The 20,358-nt window shown below is 43.1% G+C and overlaps 1 protein-coding gene and 1 pseudogene across 2 annotated transcripts; one reads left to right on the top strand and one right to left on the bottom strand.

Annotated features, from left to right (window-relative positions):
• The first annotated feature begins 3,372 nt into the window (after positions 1-3,372).
• Positions 3,373-6,640, top strand: LOC132854937 (uncharacterized; annotated as a pseudogene).
• A 6,954-nt stretch (positions 6,641-13,594) lies between these two features.
• On the bottom strand, positions 13,595-20,358 carry LOC132856143 (ras-related protein Ral-B). 2 transcript variants are annotated; one of them, XM_060885594.1, is made up of 5 exons: positions 20,221-20,358; positions 18,522-18,645; positions 17,432-17,640; positions 15,294-15,471; positions 13,595-14,713 (listed from the first exon to the last, which is right to left on the bottom strand). In XM_060885594.1, the coding sequence occupies exons 2-5, from the start codon at positions 18,633-18,635 to the stop codon at positions 14,594-14,596; spliced, it is 621 nt and encodes a 206-aa protein (XP_060741577.1). In that variant the 5' UTR covers positions 18,636-18,645; positions 20,221-20,358; the 3' UTR covers positions 13,595-14,593. The 2 variants fall into 2 exon arrangements, with proteins under 2 accessions (XP_060741577.1, XP_060741585.1); XM_060885602.1 differs by having other exon boundaries at positions 18,522-18,642; positions 20,221-20,357.

The raw sequence follows: 20,358 nt of genomic DNA, 5'->3' as shown, positions 1-20,358 counted from the left end.
AAAAACATAGGGCTTCGCACCTTTCGGTGCAGGCCATTCTTGCCTGCTCCTCGGTGCTCGGGCCCAATTAAATGTGGTCCAATTTTATAGTCTTGTCACTTTAACCATCAGAGGCCTTTGGTGATGGCTTATGCTAATCACTTAGTTCCTTTGTGCTACTTTACATAAACATTTGATTAAACCAGAGGTGTCAAACATACGGCCCGGGGGCTGGAACCGGCAGTCCGGCCTGGGGGATAAATCTGCAATATGAAAAAAAATAATAATTTTCATTAGCAGATGGTAGTACTGAGCTTCAGGGTTTGAGTGGCATTTTAGTCAATAACTCCTGAGCTAAACGCAGTTACTACACAAATAACACCTCTTTTCTATTGCAGTAATGTAGAGAGGCAGCTACAACCGTGTTTTGCTAGGAACAGAATTAATAACAGAGTTATTGACTCGGGAAACTCCAATCTGTGAATATGCAGCTAAATTCCCGCTCCTTCAGTTCTCTCCAGCGCTGGAAAGCTGATCCTATATTAACACGGTACTACTTCTTGCCTTATCGTAAGCCTTTTCTCACTTTCTTTCTTTGTTTTTATCCTCGATGTCAATGTTAAAACTGCTTTCTGCTAATGTCACACATGCGCACTGAACTTTCTCTCTCCGCACATATCGACAAGACCCGCCCCTTTCTGCTCATTGGCTACATGTTTGTTTTGATTTTTGTTTAGTTTGGTAGCCCAATGCAGTTTTCTGAAGCATTTCTCAAATATCGGAGACCCCACCTTTAATGAGATTCTAAAATTGGCTGCTAGTCAGGATTGATGCACTTGTGCAGGCTAAAAGATGGCAAGTTTCAGGGGCAAATTGATAAAATAAATTTGTTTACTTAAAAAAAACATACATAATACATATAAATTAGCAATTTTTACAAAGATTTTCTTTTTAAAACAGCTGCCACTTAAGATTTTAAGTGTGTGGAGTCAATTCATGTATTCAAAATTGCTTCCCGGAATTGGAAATTGGTTCTTTTTCTAACTTCGCTCGGTGTTTCACTATGGGAATCGCTTTGGGCGTGACCAACTACGGAAGCTCTTATGACACCACGTCTGTCTTTGACAGACAGGTCGACCTGCGACCAGACTCCGCCTTGCCTATATCAGCCAGGTCGACCCCTGTCTTCGTCATTCGCGCTTTCTTCCCGTGGGAGACTGCAGCAAGCTCTCTCAGCGCATCCCGACTTGCTGATCTTGCTTAACTGTTCAATAGACGGACCGTTATTGGACTCCGTCGCCGAACGCGACATCAGTAGAGGGATTGTGGTGAGTGACAACCCTACACTTGGAGTAGCGTCCGCGTCGTGGCGAGCTATTCTTACCTCCTGCTGCGTGTTTAGTTACAGCGGTAGATAGCATCTAATTTGCTTCAGTCTACGCGTCAAGGCGGACCTACCGGAGGTTTAATCCACAGTCTAACAGGCTAACGTGTTGTGACGAGTCTTTAGACTACGCTATGTCGACGGCAATTACCCCCGCCAAAGGGCATGAGTCGAAGACTAAGGAGGCTGTATCCCGCCCTTGTCCATCATCATGCGGAGCTACCATCTCGGGCAGGGACCCTCATCCTATGTGCATAGTGTGTATGGGCCCGAAGCACGCTCAGACGTCGCTAGCGGACCCGCAGACATGCGCTCACTGTGCGTCATTGCCGGTGAAAATCTTGGAAAGGAGGCTGAAAGTGTCGGTGGCTAACCAGCAGGACCCTTGCCTGTCTGAAGCTGCCTCGACAGATATGGCCCATCTGCCGCGAGCTAGCAAGAGCTGGGCAGACATGATGGAAGCCGAGTCCCCGGACATGCCTCCGCGGTTCGATGGCCTGCTCATGCAGGTGAATGATGAACTGGGGGACGAGGACGCAGATGGCGATGCTAACTCTGACCTCCTCGATCTGGGTATGGACGACGAAGAGGAGGAGGACAATTCCCCCTTCCCAGTCCAACAGTCTAGACCACCTAGCACGACCGATTCGGCTCCCCCGGCTGACAGCAGCCTGCACGAAGTGTGCAAACGAGCCGCGGCGAAGTTGGGCCTAGCCTGGCCAGCCGCCAAAGGTGCCGTGAGAGACCTTTACGATGGGAAAAGGCTGCCGCCGACCCACTCGGCAGCGAGACAGCTCTTGCCTGCCGTGCCTGCGTGCATGACGGAGATGTCTCGGTATTGGTCTAGCCCCTTTAAGAGTAAGCTCCCCACCAAGGGACACTCGATGTTGGAGATTCAGGGGATAAAGGAGCTGGGGTTGGCCGGACCCCCAGCGGTGGAGCCTTCGGTGGCGTTCCACCTCCATCCGAATCGGCAATCTGTTTCCTCCTCATCGCAGTTTTCACTGCCAAGTAAGACGGACCGCTTGACCGCCGCGACCTTTCAGAGGATGTACAAATACGCGGGGCAGTCCGTATGTTCGCTGAATGCTGTGACTTTGCTGTCAGCATATCAAGCGGAGATTTTGGAGGAGATGGGGCGCCAGTTGGACTCGGGTGTACCGAACCCGGCGCTCTGGGACGAGATCTGTGTGGTGAACGACCTGATTTTGCGCTCCTCACGCGGCACGGTTCAGGGCTGTGGCCACGTAATGGGCCTGGCCCTGTCAGGTGAGAGAGCGCTGTGGTTAAACCTGTCAGGCCTGGGCGACGCTCAGAAAGCGGAAGTGATGGATGCCCCTTACGACCTGACTAAGGGCTTATTCGGGCCCGCTCTCGAGAAAATGAGAGAAACCAGCACCCTCAGAAAACAGGAGGATGAGGCTTTTCACCTCTGTTTGCCGCGCAAGCAGGCGGCGCGACCACCCCCTCAGCCGACGCGGCAGGGCTTCGCAGCAGCCGCAGCATCGAGAGGGAGGCCAATGGCCGCGAGAGCTGTGAGACCAGCTCACAGCGGACAGGTCGGTCAGCGGCCGCGTCCAGATGGCTCCGGACCTTGGGGTAAGCATTCTTTTGCGGCCGCGGCGGCTAGGAACCGTCCGCCCCACCCCGAGGAAAGGAAGAAAAAGCGTGCGACCTGACGCACAGGTTTTTCCCCGGTCCTTCTCTCTCCGCCGGTGAAGAGAAGAAGGCGGGAGTTCAGCCCTTCTGTTCTGAGTTTGTTAGGGGCTCATTATGTTCACTCTCCTCCAGTTCAACGAAGAGAGGGAGGTCAGAGCCATGTGCGGTGTCACCAAACACTCACACACACAGGGGAATTCATAATAAAGCATGCATTATCGCAGCCAAGCCACAGGCTGAGGGCGATATGCTCCCCGGGTTCGAGACACATGAAAATAAATGTTGCACTATCGCAGCCAGGCAAACAGCCGAGGGCGATATGTCTAAAAAATCCCGAAAAATGCAAAGGCATGGAATGCGCTCCCCCAGTCCCTCCGCTGGGGGCAGTGCTCGCTTCCCCGTCAGCGGGGGCCCGCACGGCGCTTGTGATGACGTCATCACTGCGCGACGATGGCGGGGCGGAAGTGTACGGGGGCCTTCTCTCGACCCACATAGCCAGCTGGCGCGCATGCGTGGCTCATCCGTGGGTTTTAGCAACAGTTTCACGGGGATACAGGCTCCAATTTGCCATGAAACCGCCTCGTTTCAACGGGCTGATCATGTCGGTGGCCGAGGGAGAATCGGCTCGTGTGTTGACGGCCGAAATCGAAACCCTCCTGCACAAGCAGGCAATCAGAGTGGTACACAGGGAGGAAAGCTGTCAGGGCTTCTATTCCCGTTATTTCGTAGTTCCAAAGAAAGGCGATCGATTCGTCCAAGCGATTGGTTTGTTACGATAGATCTGGCGGACGCGTACTTCCACATAGATATTTATCCCTCTCACAGGAAATTCCTCAGGTTTGCATACCGGGGCACAGCATACGAATTTCAAACTATACCGTTCGGGCTATCATTAGCTCCGAGGGTTTTTACCAAGTGTGTGGAGGCAGCCCTGTTCCCGTTGAGGGACAAGGGCATAAGGATATTGTCTTACATAGACGATTATCTGATATGCTCGTCGTCAAGGGAGCGAGCCATAAGAGACGCAGAGATTGTCCTGTATCACCTCAGAGACCTGGGTTTCAGGATAAACATGATGAAGAGCCGGCTGGTGCCCTCTCAACATACGGAGTATTTAGGGCTCGGCTTGGACTCCCTTTTGTATCGAGTCATGTTGACGGAAGAGAGAATAGCGTCTTTCACACAATGTCTCGCTCGTTTTCAGAGGGGACGAGTAGTCCCGTACAGGCTGTGCTTACGAATGCTGGGGCTGATGGCTTCGGTGATCGCGGTAGTGCGTTTGGGGCTACTCAAAATGAGGGATTTTCAGCGCTGGATCGCGCGCTTGCGTCTGTGTTCTCGCCGGCATCTCAGCCGACCGGTGAGAGTCACTCATGCGTGCGTCGAAGCGCTCAGACACTGGAAAGGCCCTGTGACGTTCAGATCGGGGATTCCCTTAGGGGCGGTGTCATCGAGAATAACTTTGACAACGGACGCGTCATTGAAGGGTTGGGGTGCAACCCTAATGGGCAGGACTGTGAACGGCGCGTGGCCACCACAGTTGGTGCACGAACATATAAACTATTTGGAGCTGTTGGCGGTGTGGCTGGCACTGAAACATTTTCTGAGTTTCCTCAGAGGTCGGCATGTTTTAGTGAAAACGGACAACACCACGGTGGTTGCTTACATCAACCGTCAGGGGGGCACACGCTCCCTTCAGCTGCATCGGTTGGCGACGAAGCTGATCGTGTGGAGCGACACACGGCTTCTGTCCCTCCGGGCGACTCACGTTCCGGGGATCTTGAACAGAGGGGCGGATTTACTGTCCAGGGGAAATCCCCTTTATGGAGAGTGGAAACTCCATCCTCAGGTGGTCAGCCAGATATGGCAGAGGTACGGTCAGGCTGCCGTCGATCTCTTCGCCTCGCGAGAAAACGCTCATTGCCCTCTGTATTTCTCCCTGGTGGACGCAAATGCACCGTTGGGTGTGGATGCTTTGGCCCATCGATGGCCGGACGTGCTTCTGTATGCATTTCCCCCTCTGAGCTTAATCTCCCCCACTTTAGCCAGAGTGAGGGAGCGGTGTCTGTCATTGATTCTGGTAGCCCCGCGCTGGCCATCCCGACATTGGGTGGCGGAGATTGTCCAGCTATTGTCGGGGCAGCCATGGCCCCTCCCCCCACGGAGGGACCTCCTGTCTCAGGCGGGGGGGAGATTTACCATCCTCATCCGGACATGTTAGCCCTCTGGGCCTGGCCCGTGAGAGGTGGAATCTGAATGCGGCTGGCTTGCCCTCGTCAGTTATACAGACTATTCAGAGTGCGAGGGCCTCTTCTACCCGCGCTCTTTATCGCAATAAATGGCGTGTTTTTGAAGAATGGTGTGGGCGGAGAGTGATTATCCCTTTTCAATGCTCTGTTAGGGATATATTATGCTTCCTCCAGGATCTGCTTGATAAAAGGAAGGCTTTCTCCACCATTAAGGTGTACCTGGCGGCTATTTCAGCCTGCCATGTAGGTTTTGGTGACAGGTCGGCAGGCCAGCACCCTTTAATAAGTCGTTTTATGAAGGGGGCGCGCCGCATACGGCCGGTGTCTAGGCAGATGGTTCCTTTATGGGATCTGCCCATCGTCTTAGAAGCCCTGTCCCAACATCCTTTTGAGCCGATAGAGGCGGTGAGTCTTAAGTATCTCTCTCTTAAGACGGCACTGCTCCTGGCTTTGGTGACAGCCAAGTGTGTGAGTGATTTACATGCTTTGTCGGTTAGCCCGTCTTGCTTACAGTTCGCTCCGGGGCTCACTAAAGTTTCTTTCCGTCCTAACCCTGCGTTTGTGCCCAAGGTTTTGGAGTCGGCATATAGGTGCCCGTCTACTGAACTGGCGGCTTTTCATCCTCCACCGTTTTCTTCTCCGGAGGAGCAGAAACTCAATGCATTATGCCCGGTGCGGGCTCTTCGGGCATATGTGGGCAGGACAGCTGGTTTCAGAACTTGTGACCAGCTGTTTGCGTCTTGGGCTACTCCCCACACAGGGAAGCCGTTATCTCGGCAGCGGCTGTCCCACTGGATTGTGGAGGCGATATCTGTGGCGTATGGTTGCAGAGGTCTTCAGCCCCCTGCGGGCTTGAGAGCCCACTCCACTAGGGGTATGGCCACATCGTGGGCTTTACTCAGGGGAGTTTCCGTTCTGGACATTTGCTCGGCGGCGAGTTGGGCAACGCCGCATACGTTTGTACGATTCTATAGGCTGGACGTTTCGGGACCGTCCTTAGCACACGCAGTGCTGGGGGCCGGTACTGCTGTACCCGTTTGGAAACAGTAATATGGGTGCAATCCGGGAGCTGTCTATATCTCCCATAGTGAAACACCGAGCGAAGTTAGAAAAAGAACGTTGGGTTACTTAACGTAATCCCCGGTTCTTTGATAACAGAGTGAGGTGTTTCACCAGCACTTCCCTCCTTGCACTTGGACGGGAAGAAATCTCGTTAATGACGAAGACAGGGGTCGACCTGGCTGATATAGGCAAGGCGGAGTCTGGTCGCAGGTCGACCTGTCTGTCAAAGACAGACGTGGTGTCATAAGAGCTTCCGTAGTTGGTCACGCCCAAAGCGATTCCCATAGTGAAACACCTCACTCTGTTATCAAAGAACCGGGGATTACGTTAAGTAACCCAACGATTTTAATCAGTTTCTATATTGATGTTTGATTTATGTTAAAATGCAGGACAGTGATTTTACGTTCCGCAAACCTGTGACTAAATGTTTTGCGCCATTTTACAATAACTGTGTTCAGTTTTTATGCATAATGCACTTAAATAAATGTTAAACTGGGTAAGTGTTGTTGAAATTGCACATACTATTTAGGTTGTTTATAATATATTTTTGTAAAAGGACAATTAATTTAATATAAAGATTTTTAAGATTTACTTCTTCTTTGCACTAATACAAAGAAAAAAGTGGACTTATTGTTAGTTCTATATAATTTTGCTATGAGTTTACTGGTCTGGCCCCCTTGAGATCAGATTGAGCTGTATGCGGCCCCCAGACCAAAATGAGTTTGACACCCCTGGATTAAACCAAATCAGAATTTTGGACAACATTATTGTCATTCTATCTCACCACAAATATGTTGAGTGAGGAACAACAGAACACAGTTCAGCACATAAATATCACACATTAATACAAATATATTCAGATCTTGGTGTAGCAAACAACAGCAGGGAACTGTGCAGCCATTTTTATATTTTGCGTAAAAAAAATATATTATATTTAAATATTATATTTCACCCCAACAGGGTTTTAGGCCTGGTATCCTTAATCTGGAGAAAAACTAAAAAGTCTCACCTGGAGTGTGACTGGAACAGTTTGGTGAGTGACACTTTCTTTGGCAATAGGATGAACGTGTTTGGGAGCATTGAGTCTTGTTGGACACAGAAAACATATGTATGGGAGCATTGGGTATTGCTGGCAACAGGATGGTGAGATTGTTCATATTAATTATTTATGTAAGGAAATTAGAAGAGATGAAAGATTTCTCAATTTCAGAGAACTGCTCAAGCCTTTATTCTAAAAAGAATAAAGTGCATTTGTGACATTTGGCAGATTCCCTTATCCTGTCAGAGATGCAGTTAACATAACGAGGATAAAAACCAACCCAAATGCAGGGGTAACCTAAACAAAATGATAAATGATAATAAAAAGATTTATTAAAAAAAAAAAACATTGACGGGGAAAAAAAAAATCACAAAATCAAGAAACACGACACGGCTAAAGACATGCTTCCTGGTTTGACCCTGTTTTGGTCCCTGTTGCTGTTTTTTGCTCGCCATGCATTGCCCTGTTTGCCCATGTACTGGATTACTGGATTGTTTCTGACTCTGTTTGCTGTCTAATCTGCTTTGCCCCTTTGTCAGTGTTTTGGATTTTTGTCTGTTTTACTGAACTGTGTCTCCCATGTTTAAGCGACTCTCTCACTCACTCACTCATTTTCTACCGCTTATCCGAACTACCTCGGGTCACGGGGAGCCTGTGCCTATCTCAGGCGTCATCGGGCATCAAGGCAGGATACACCCTGGATGGAGTGCCAACCCATCACAGGGCACACACACACACTCTCATTCACTCATGCAATCACACACTACGGACAATTTTCCAGAGATGCCAATCAACCTACCATGCATGTCTTTGGACCGGGGGAGGAAACCAGAGTATCCGGAGGAAACCCCCAAGGCCCGGGGAGAACATGCAAACTCTACACACACAAGGCGGAGGCGGGAATCGAACCCCCAGCCCTGGAGGTGTGAGGCGAACGTGCTAACCACTAAGCCCTGTTTAAGCCAGCTCATATTAAAGACTCTTAATTTGAAGTCTGGTCTGTGTCTCACATTTAGGTCCTTGCCTTCCATTCCTGACAGTACAATCTGGCCTGACATCCTACATCCTAGTCGGCCAAGGAGAAAAGAAGATAAGGAAACATGGTGGCTTAACGTGGAAGTACAGGACAGCATTCAGAGGATGAGGCTATCTAAAAGGAAGTGGGATGCAGAAAGGACAGAAAAAAATAAAGTATAACTAGGAATCACAGGGCAGAGTGAAGAGTATGCCAGGTTAGACACGAGGGAAGGCGAGATGGTCTTATACAGATTAGGCAGACAAAGAGATAGAGATGGGAAGGATGTGCAAGAGATAAGGGTGATTAAAGATACAGATGGAAAGGTGCTAACAGGTGAGGTGCAGAAACGTTGGAAGGAATATTTTGAGGAGCTGATGAATGAGGAAAATGAGAGGGAAAGACGGGAGAAAGAGCTGAATATTGAAGAGCAGGAAAAAGATTAGAAAGGAGAAGGTGAGGAAGGCTCTGAAGTGAATCAAGAGTGGAAAGGCTGTTGGTCCAGATGACATACCTGTGGAGGCGTGGAGATGTCTAGAAGAGACCACGGTGGAGTTACTACCTAGATTCTTCAACAGGATTTTAGAAAGTGAGAAGATGCCCGTGGAATGGAGGAAAAGTGTTCTAGTGCCAATCTTTAAGAACAAGGGCGATGTGTAGAGCTGTAGAAAGTACAGAGGTATAAAGTTGTAGATCCACATAATGAAGCTATGGGAAAGAGTAATGGAAGCTGGGCTAAGAAAGGAAGTGAATATCTGTGAGCAGTAGTATGGCTTCATGCCCAGAAAGAGCACCATTGATGCAATTTTTGCTCTGAGAAGCTGCACTTGCATGTATGTGGATTTAGAGAAAGCGTATGACAGGGTGCCGAGAGAGGAGCTATGTTACTGTATGAGTATGTCAGAGTAGTTCAGGATATGTATGAGTGGGGTATGACAGCAATGAGATGTGCTGTAGGTCAGACAGAGGAGCTCAAGGTGGAGGTGGGGCTACATCAAGGATTGGCTTTGAGTCCCTTCTTTACTATGGTGATTGACAGGTTGAAAGATGATGTCAGATAGGAATCTCTGTGGACAATGCTGTTTGCGGATGTCATTGTGATCTGTAGTGAGAGTAGAGAGCAGGTGGAGGAACACCTGGAAAGGTTGAGGTCTGCTCTGGAAAGAGGAATGAAGTCAGTCATAGTAAGACAGAATACATATGTTTGAATGAGAGGGAGGGAAGTAGCACAGTGAGGTTACAGGGGCTGAAGTCAAGAAGGTGCAGGAATTTGAGTATTTGGGGTCAACCGTTCAGTGCGATGAGGAGTGTGGAAAAGAGGTGAAGAGGCGGTGCAGGTGGGATGGAGTGGGTGAAGTAAAGTGTTCCAAGTGTTTGGAGAAGAGTGTCAGCAAGAATCAAATACAGGTGTACAAGACAGTAGTGAGACCAGTTATACTGTATAGATTAGAGACTGTAGCAGTGAGGAAAAGACAAGAGGCAGAGGTAGCAAAGATGGCTAGATTGAGAAGGTTTGGCCATGTGCAGGCGAGAGTGAGTTTTATTGGTAGACGTACGTATGTTGGAGACGGAGCTGCCAGGTAAGAGGTCAAGAGAAAGGCCAAAGAGGAGATATATGAATGTTTTGAAAGAGGACATGAAGTTAATTGGTGCGAGAGTAGAGGATGCCGAGGATAGAGTTAGGTGGAAACAGATGATTTGCTGTGGCCACCACTTGTTTTTGTATGTGTATTTTGCATGATATGTCCTTGGCCAGCATTTTAAATCAGAACACTTCTGAGGATGTAGTAAAACCAGTTAATATTAAAAGGCATGTAGGTGATAAAAGACTGGATCACACCGTATCACTAAGGCTGCACTACCATGCCTATTCACAGCTGCAATCCCACTACTACACAAGCTGATAAGGGTTTTAAATTTAAAGAGCTCTTCATTATGGTGCCACCTAATGGAAATTAATGCTGTAAATGGAATATTCTGTGTCCCATCAATGCAAGCGCAAATTGTATCTAAATTTATGTAGCTAATTTATACGGTGGCCGGGAAGTGCAAAACAAATGAACAAATCTGAAAACACATTAACAAATCCGAAAACACATTAACAAATCCGAAAACAAATTAACAAATCCGAAAACACATTAACAAATCCGAAAATACATTAATAAATCCGAAAACACATTAACAAATCCGAAAACACATTAACAAATCCCAAAACAAATTAACAAATCCCAAAACACATTAACAAATCCGAAAATACATTAACAAATCCCAAAACAAATGAACAAATCCCAAAACACATTAACAAATCCCAAAACAAATGAACAAATCCGAAAACACATTAACAAATCCCAAAACAAATTAACAAATCCCAAAACACATTAACAAATCCGAAAATACATTAACAAATCCGAAAACACATTAACAAATCCCAAAACAAATTAACAAATCCGAAAACACATTAACAAATCTCAAAACAAATTAACAAATCCGAAAACACATTAACAAATCCCAAAACAAATTAACAAATCCCAAAACACATTAACAAATCCGAAAACAAATTAACAAATCCCAAAACACATTAACAAATCCGAAAACACATTAACAAATGCGAAAGCAAATTAACAAATCCCAAAACAAATTAACAAATCCGAAAACACATTAACAAATCCCAAAACAAATTAACAAATCCGAGAACACATTAACAAATCCCAAAACAAATTAACAAATCCGAAAACACATTAACAAATCCCAAAACAAATTAACAAATCCGAAAACACATTAACAAATCCCAAAACACATTAACAAGTCAGACAACCCAGAAGAGGTTGGTATAGTTTGTGAATGGAAACTTACCATCATCGGACGAGACACCTTTCATTCACCTGTATATCTTTAATGACAGTTGTCTTGTCCAATGATCGGTAAGTTTCCATTCACAAACTATACCTACCGCTTCTGGGTTGTCTGAATCGGTGCACGAAACACATTAACAAGTCAGAAAACACAGCGACATTTCAGACAACCCGGAAGCGGTTGGTATAGTTTGTGATTGGACAAGACACCTGTCACTCAAGGTATACATGAAGTTCAACAGTCTGCCTCAGGGAAAAGTTGGAATGGATGGATGGAATGGATTACTGTGGATTAATTCTGTTATTTTCTTATATTTAAACGGAGAACTTTACACATTACACATAAGATTCCATACCTGTATATCTTGAGTGACAGGTGTCTGTCAGGTGTCAATGATCGGTAAGTTTCCATTCAAAAACGATACACTACAGTTTCTGGGTTATCTGACTTGTCGTTGTGTTTTCAGATTTGTTAATGTGTATTCTGATTTGTTAATGTGTTTTGGGATTTGTTAATTTGTTTTGGGATTTGTTCATTTCTTTTGGGATTTGTTAATGTGTTTTCGGATTTGTTAATTTGTTTTCGGATTTGTTAATGTGTTTTGGGATTTGTTAATGTGTTTTGGGATTTGTTAATTTGTTTTCAGATTTGTTAATGTGTTTTCGGATTTGCTAATTTGTTTTGCACTACCCAGCCACCGTAAATTTACATGGACGGATCTGAAAGAAATGATGTCAAATAAAATTGGGGTGGTGCAGTAGCAGTCCCTTCTCTTTCATAGCTTCAGGATCTTGGGGTCGATCCTGTATGTGAGTGCTTGTCTTCTGTTTTAAATGTTTACAAAGGCTGAAACATTTTGTACAGTACTGTACTGATTTACTAGTAATTGCAACGAACATAACTCGTGATTTAATGATAAAAGGTATTATGCGTGTTCCAATTTTAGGCTAAATATTAGCTGAACTTTTATGTCCTTACACAACTTGTGATTTTTGCTAATATTAGCAGCAATATAACTTAATTTCACTAAGATAAACCACAAAGAGCATTCTCACAGTATGCTTTTTACACATACATTTTTAAAATGAACAGTTTAGCCATGTGTAATTGACAGCGTGCATTTGCCTAAATCTTTATTCAAATATTTCTTTTTCTTTATTTAAATTTTCAAAACATTTGACATATTGCTAAATGTTTGAGATGCTAGACAATGAAAGCAAAGACAATGCAAAGGTTATGCAGTTTAAAAATGCATATATTTTTAAGTTTATATCTAGTATGTTTAAGGATGAGGGGCACGGTGACTTAGTGGTTATCACGTTCGCTTCATACCTCCAGGGTTGGGGTTTCGATTCCTGCCTCCGCCTTGTGTGTGTGGAGTTTGCATGTTCTCCCCGTGCCTCAGGGGTTTCCTCCGGGTACTCCGGTTTCCTCCCCCGGTCCAAAGACATGCATGGTAGGTTGATTGGCATCTCTGGAAAATTGTCCACAGTGTGTGATTGCGTGAGTGAATGAGAGTGTGTGTGTGCCCTGTGATGGGTTGGCACTCCGTCCAGGGTGTATCCTGCCTTGATGCCCGATGACGCCTGAGATAGGCACAGGCTCCCCGTGACCCGAGGTGGTTTGGATAAGCGGTAGAAAATGAATGAATGTTTAAGGATGCCACTAGGTGGCACAATAATGAAGCGCTATTTAAATTTAAAACCCCCATCAGCTTACTTGCTACATGCCGGGTGCAGTGGCACACCTGTATTCCACGTCACTGGGAGGCTGAGGCTGGTGGAGCACGTGAGCTCAGAGGTTCTGGGCTACGTCAATCAGTTGTCCGCACTAAGGTTGGTGTCGATACGGTATTTCTCAGGGAGCTCTGGACTACCAGGTCACCTAAGGAGGGGTGAACTGGGCCAGGTCAGGAACGAAGCAGGTCAAAGCCCCCACAATGATCAGTAGGATAGAATAGACCTGAGAGTGCAGCATGAGTGATACGATGTGACCAATGTCTTATACAAAAATTTGATAATCCAGCATGGTGGCAATGTCACCTCAATTTAATAAAGCACTATTTGAGAGAATTGTACTTTTTTTTATTATTATTAATTCATGTATAATTACATGCAAGATTATGAATTACAAACTTTAGTGCTTCAACGTGAAGCAGCTCTGTAAAAAAATAGATCTGATGAAGTGTTTAAATTTGGTTCCAATTCCATGAAAATCCCTTGTGCATATCCTCAGGAATTAATCACCTACTGTAATATGAGTTCAAAATGCATCGACATTTAAAAAAAAATAATAATAATAATAATAATGATACAATTTCTTAGAATGATCTTGTCTAAATTAGTGAACACAAATACTAAACAAATAGGGTTTATTTGGTCTGCTAACAACATACAGTGAATCAGTAAAAAGCAATTCATACAAAAAAGTGATTCAATTACAAAAATATGGTTATCACAAAAAACATATTTATAGTTATACTAAAAGCAATATATGTGGTAGGCTTTGCATAGTGAAGTCTTTGAAAATACTAATACACATCATAGCAGTATTACAACAAGCAGATTTCCTCAGATAGCCCTATAACAAGCTAACAGTGTGTATTTATCCATGAGCATTATTCATTATATTTGACTCCCATTGTCCAGATAACCAGACCATCTTGCTTTGTTTAACATCCCATAGCACTGCATTTGAAAACAGCTCATCATTAAAGTGTTTAACACATTATACACTCATTTTCCCACCTATACAGTGATCTCTGTGCTATGAAGCTCTTACAAATCCAGGTTCAGAATGTTATTCCTTAAAGGTGCTGCAAAGACTTGTCTAATCTGAACACATAATGATCAGAATTTCTAACATAATATGATTGTTGCTAAACTATGGTGGTTCATTTTAAAATTACAAAGTTCATCTAATTAAATAGTGCTGATGGCATGAAAACTGCTAGCTAATAGAATACGAAATCAGGTAGTGGCAAGTATTAATGCAGTAATTATGTCACATACTCAATGTATGTAACTAACTCATATATTAGTAGGAGACACTGCCCACAACCTATGATGTTGGAATATGGCAAATTGCAAACAGCATGAATGTCCACCTAGTTGGATCTTATTTGTTTGATGGCAGAAGAAAAGTTCTTGGAAAAGAAAATCATAATGTATGACAGCTGCATAAACCTTACTGAATACAGCAAGGAAGAACAATGGCATCTGTTCACAGTTCTTTACTCTGTCTGGATTTGGCAACGTTAACCACAATAGTGGGAAAAAAAACGGCTTTTGGGTTTTCCGTTTCCACCAGAAAGGCTTTGTTCCAAGTGAGGCTTTCTTCAGGGTTCTTCTGATTCAAAGCAAAGCGCAGCGTTCTTTCAGGCTTTTTTTCTTCTTGCCACTCTTCTTGCCATTTTTATCCTTGTTCTCAGCCATCTTTTTGGCCCGTACCTCTCTCATTAGGTCAAAAAACACCTGAAAACACCAGAATACCATCTTTTTCTCTTATTGAATTAAAGCTACAACTGATATGTACAAATACCTACTTCCTCCGTGGAAATGTATTGTTTATATAACTTTGTATAATTGTATATCACAATATGGCTAATACAGAGGAATAAAATATGTCTGGGCATGCTGTTATATAGTATACAGTAACTATTTTGTGTTGTGCTGCTTCACTGGACCTTGTTAAATTTTGTTCTTCATTTCAAATTAATTATACATTTAATGTATTCAGTAAAGTAAGTTCAGGTCCAAGTCCACACAGAACAGACGTCAGACTGCAAGGTTTATCAGGTGATTGCTGTATCTTATAAAAGCAAATACTTCTCTTCTCATGGCTTATTAACATTCACCTCAATATATGGTATTGAATATATGGTTTATTCAATTGAATATTTACATATTAAAGTATTTAATTACATATTTAATCTTAAGATGTACCGAGTTGAAATCCTGCATGCACATGCATCAAGATATTATAAGATATTACATGAATATATATTACATGATGAGTAGTGCTACTATAGGTGTAAGCATGTGTAAACCATACCTTATCGACATTGGCACGCGTTTTTGCTGAGGTTTCCACATACTGCACTCCCCATTCATCTGCTTTTTCTCGGGCTCCGGTCACAGACACCTGCCTCTTATCCTCCAAATCAGATTTGTTTCCAACTAACAACAGAGGAATCTTATCTTCCTCTGCCTTCACACGAAGGATTTGCTCCCTGTCTCACACACACACACACACACACACACACACAACGTTTAACTGCTGGCTCTTCATTGATAAGGTTATTGCTCTCCTTTGCCAAGGAATTGTATTATTTTAGTCTGCAGGTTTGTGCAGGTTTTTGTAGCCATGTTACAAAAGTTCACAAGTTTAGTCACAGCTTTAATGGTGAACCACAAACTCTATCAATGACAAACAATGACAAACACACCATTCAAAAGACAAAATAACTCACTGAAAACCACACATAATCAGATCAACTTTAAGTCATCCTGAATGTGATCGCAATACTGATGCCACTGAACACATGAATCTTTCTTCCATTTCGAAATGTAAATGTTAACCAAAGGAAGTCAGCGCGAGACATTCTGTTCTGACGGAGGTTTAGAAATCAGCAGTGTGGAAATAAAATGGTGTCTGAGAGAAATTAGGTTTATAGTCCTCCAACAAAGAAAGCAAAGTTAAATGTCTAAAGGCTTTATTTTAATGTAATTTGCCACAATTCTAATTACTGGGAAGAATTTTGGGTAAAAAAAAAAAAAAATACTAAAAATAGGTGATGAAACTGTAATTGTATTGCATCTGAAATTCAGAGAGAAAAGTCACCAGCAGAGTGGACAGACTAAATCAGATTCTTTGTGACAGAATGCCAACTTAGGAGAAATAAGTAAGCATTCTTTTAGCACTTAACAAGCTAACGTTATTGATCAAATCTGTGTCAAGTAAATTAGTTCTGGAAAACAATGTCCTCATTCAACTACATACAAATTGCTATACAAAGCAATAAGCATTAGCCTGGTCATTACCTCTCCTCAGACCACAGTTACAATGTGGTATTACTATAAGAATTAAGTAATATTGTCAGGGAAAAGTGATGGGGCGAGGAGGAGCTCAGTCAGTGGGACAGGGCTATGACTGAAGAGGATGCACAGGATATTTTCACTTAATTTGTTGTTACAAATCAGCCGTTATTTGGTCTGCTAACAACATACAGTGAATCAGTAAAAAGCAATTCATACAAAAAAGTGATTCAATTACAAAAATATGGTTATCACAAAAAACATATTTATAGTTATACTAAAAGCAATATATGTGGTAGGCTTTGCATAGTGAAGTCTTTGAAAATACTAATACACATCATAGCAGTATTACAACAAGCAGATTTCCTCAGATAGCCCTATAACAAGCTAACAGTGTGTATTTATCCACGAGCATTGTTCATTATATTTGACTCCCATTGTCCAGATAACCAGACCATCTTGCTTTGTTTAACATCCCATAGCACTGCATTTGAAAACAGCTCATCATTAAAGTGTTTAACACATTATACACTCATTCATTATACACTCACAGAGTGGACAGACTAAATCAGATTCTTTGTGACAGAATGCCAACTTAGGAGAAATAAGTAAGCATTCTTTTAGCACTTAACAAGCTAACGTTATTGATCAAATCTGTGTCAAGTAAATTAGTTCTGGAAAACAATGTCCTCATTCAACTACATACAAATTGCTATACAAAGCAATAAGCATTAGCCTGGTCATTACCTCTCCTCAGACCACAGTTACAATGTGGTATTACTATAAGAATTAAGTAATATTGTCAGGGAAAAGTGATGGGGCGAGGAGGAGCTCAGTCAGTGGGACAGGGCTATGACTGAAGAGGATGCACAGGATATTTTCACTTAATTTGTTGTTACAAATCAGCCGTTGTGTTTGAATAGTGTAATGTAAGTGATAATGTTCCATGAATATGAAAGAGTATTTATTTAGCTGTATTTATTGCAACCTACCTCTTCAGGCAAAGATTTATCAGGAAATTTTTACTAAGGCACAGAAGATCTGTTCAAACGTGGTCATAAACCATATTCAGCATCTTGAAATGACTTTCTTTCTGCATATTTTGATCTCAGAATGAAGCTCTGAAAACACATCTTTATAACAAATCTAATATACCTGAACTCGGAGGTGGCACTGAACGACTCCTGCTCTGTGATGGAGAACACTAGCAGGAAGCCTTCTCCGCTGCGGAAGTAATTATCCCTAATGGCTGCATAGTCCTCTTGTCCTGCTGTGTCCAGGATGTCGATCTGAACCTCCTCTCCGTCTAGCACAACTTTCTTCCTGTAGCTGTCTGCTTTAGTGGGCTCATAGTCTTCAACAAACTGGGGACAAAATTGAACTGAAGTAAGGTTTATAAAGTGGCCATTCAAAATTAGCTATAGAAGCCATTCCAGTATTGGTTTCTCCTACTCTGGGTGGGCTGCATATCATTTAAATGAAAAAAAATTATTCCACATTACAGTTTTGTACAGAAGAAATTATTTGTATCTGAAAAGAAAAATCACACGAGGATGAAATCCTGTTAAGTATTGTTGTTAAGTAGAGGACAAAACATGATGGGCAAGTACTGTCTCATGTAATCATTTGTGTTTAGTGCGCTGTCTGATCCTGCTGCATAGTTTGTTTGTTGAATATGAGGTTTTTTTTGTTGTATGAGAGAGGATTCGAAAATCATGGAATTAAAATGTGTTGTGCGCACTCGACTTGGATGCAGGTTTTGCCGCACATCTCCAAAACAAAACAAATAACATGTTAAATCAAATTGAACATCAAAATTATGCTTTTTGGTGGTGGTGGTGTTGGGGGGTGGGGGATGTCGGATGGAATTTGTGTGCTGGACCTAAAACTCGATCTTGAACCATGACAATGTACCAGCATTACACACAAAACACAACCAAGATGTTTTTAACCAGAAACAATGTGGTTGTCACTTGTAGTGTAGATCTGAAAAGGATTCCTCACCATGGAACAAATACAGGGAAAAAACACAAAAGAGATCTAGATATGAGAACAATGACTACAGGAATGTGAGAAATACTGGGAGCGTACAACATCACAAAGAGATTAATCTGAATGGGATTAAAGGAGAAACACTGTTGGTTTAATAACACTAGTTGTTTTTAATAATTTCAGAAATTAAATGCTCCTAAACCAGCACATGAAAACATCAATGAGTCAAACAATATTTCAGTGTGAAACTCACCTCGTCGTACATGAACTGCAGTGTGAGTGCTGATTTGCCCACTCCTCCGCTTCCCACCATGATGACCTTGTGCAGCACCAGAGAGCTCTGGCCCTTGCTCTTGTTGGCTGCCATGTGTTCTCTGCTGCAGTAAGGAACAATTCCACCCTGAATGACTTGTATTGTAGTGACCCTGTATTAATCTTAATTATTAACATGTGATCTTCAATGGCATCTAAGGTTAATTTTTGAGATTTTGGTCCATTTTCACTTTGGATAACGGTTTCCTACATCCCATACGACATATTAGACTGCTTGCTGATAGTAATGCCAGTAAAATTTAGCCTTTGTTTCATCTCTACCTGAAGTGCAGTCTGACCAACTCGCAAATTGTTTCTGTTGATTTATTCTCCTATTAAACATCAATGTAACTTTGCTAGCAGTGTCCTAATGTAACATCAGCGCAGCAGAAAATCATGAACTTCCTTTAAAGGGTGGATAAAGGAACCAGTGAGACACACCTGAATGAGCTCATGGAAACCTTGGTAATTAGCTGAGCAGTGACAGTATATGAAACCAATCCCAAACAAACCGGTACCTACACGCACAAAAAAGCTTGAGCTTCTCAGACACCAAAAACTTAAAGATATTTTACAGTAAGCACTTCACCACAGATTACCTAGAACTATTTCCTTTTTTTAATGCTACCAAGCCTTCTAGTATATATTTATGCCATTTGTCAGACACCCTTAAACCAGAGTGACTTATATTTATGTCATTTATATAACTAACTGAGCAGTTAAGGGCCCAGCAGGGGCAGCTTGTTGGTCCTGTGATTTAATCTCACAAACCCTCCAATTATTGGTTATGATCTCCCTGACTTTGTCAAATTGCCCCTAGCTGTAAATGCGTCTGTGCATGGTGCCGAAGGTGTCACACCCAGTATTCCAAGGATAAGCTATGAATCCACTGTAACCCTGATTAGGATTAAACAGTTATTGAAGACGAGTAAGATGAAACACTCTTCGTACCAATTTGATCATCAACCTTCTAGTGTCACAGGAAAGCATCATCACTATCTGCCCCTTTAAGCTGTTATTTAACACTGTGTTTCTCTAAATCAAATCCCCCACACCCTTTCTTGCGTTCAAGTAGTATTGTTTTTTGTGTAGGAGAACACATAAAGGGAATTTATAATGCAAATCAATCATTTAACTCCAAAATAAAAGACCATTGTATCTCTAAAGTCTGCTGTTTACAAGACACTCGACTTTTACTCAAACAACACACAAGTTTAGAGTTACAAATGCAGCATTGATGTTAAAAAAACAACAACAATTGACTTTTTTGTAAACGCACATTAAGTAATAATAATGAGCGAACAACAGCCTACTACAGCACTTTAAATCACATCTGTCTCAAACATTAAACTTTTGTTTTATTTCTGTGTCCTTAAGAAGACCCCGCCCCTTCCGTAATATGCTACGCAAGAACCCGCATTATCCCGCTCGTTCATTGGTCAAAGGACGAGCGCGCGCTCTCACGTCCGCCTCCGTATTGGATAACACAGCAATCAATCAAGTGTTTTCCAACAAAAAGAGAAGTACACACGAAGACGTTAATCTCCAAACTGAACCGAACTGTCACAAGCGCGTTCACTTAAACATCTAAAAAGCGAAAATTTAACTTATTTTACCGCAAAACATTTTACTTGACTCACAGTTTCAGTTACAACAGGCAGTAATTCTCCAAAGAAGCTCGTCCCCTGTTCCCAAACTGCTGCTCGTCCGTCGTCCCATCCACCGGAAATGCAGTGGCGCACAGTGTAGGGATGTGATGTCACTGAACCTGGATGGCA

This window comes from Tachysurus vachellii, chromosome 1 (genome assembly GCF_030014155.1).
Source record: "Tachysurus vachellii isolate PV-2020 chromosome 1, HZAU_Pvac_v1, whole genome shotgun sequence".
NCBI classification, from domain to species: Eukaryota; Metazoa; Chordata; class Actinopteri; order Siluriformes; family Bagridae; genus Tachysurus; species Tachysurus vachellii.
Note: the sequence above shows the minus strand (reverse complement) of the source record. Positions and strands in the feature narration are given on the sequence as shown.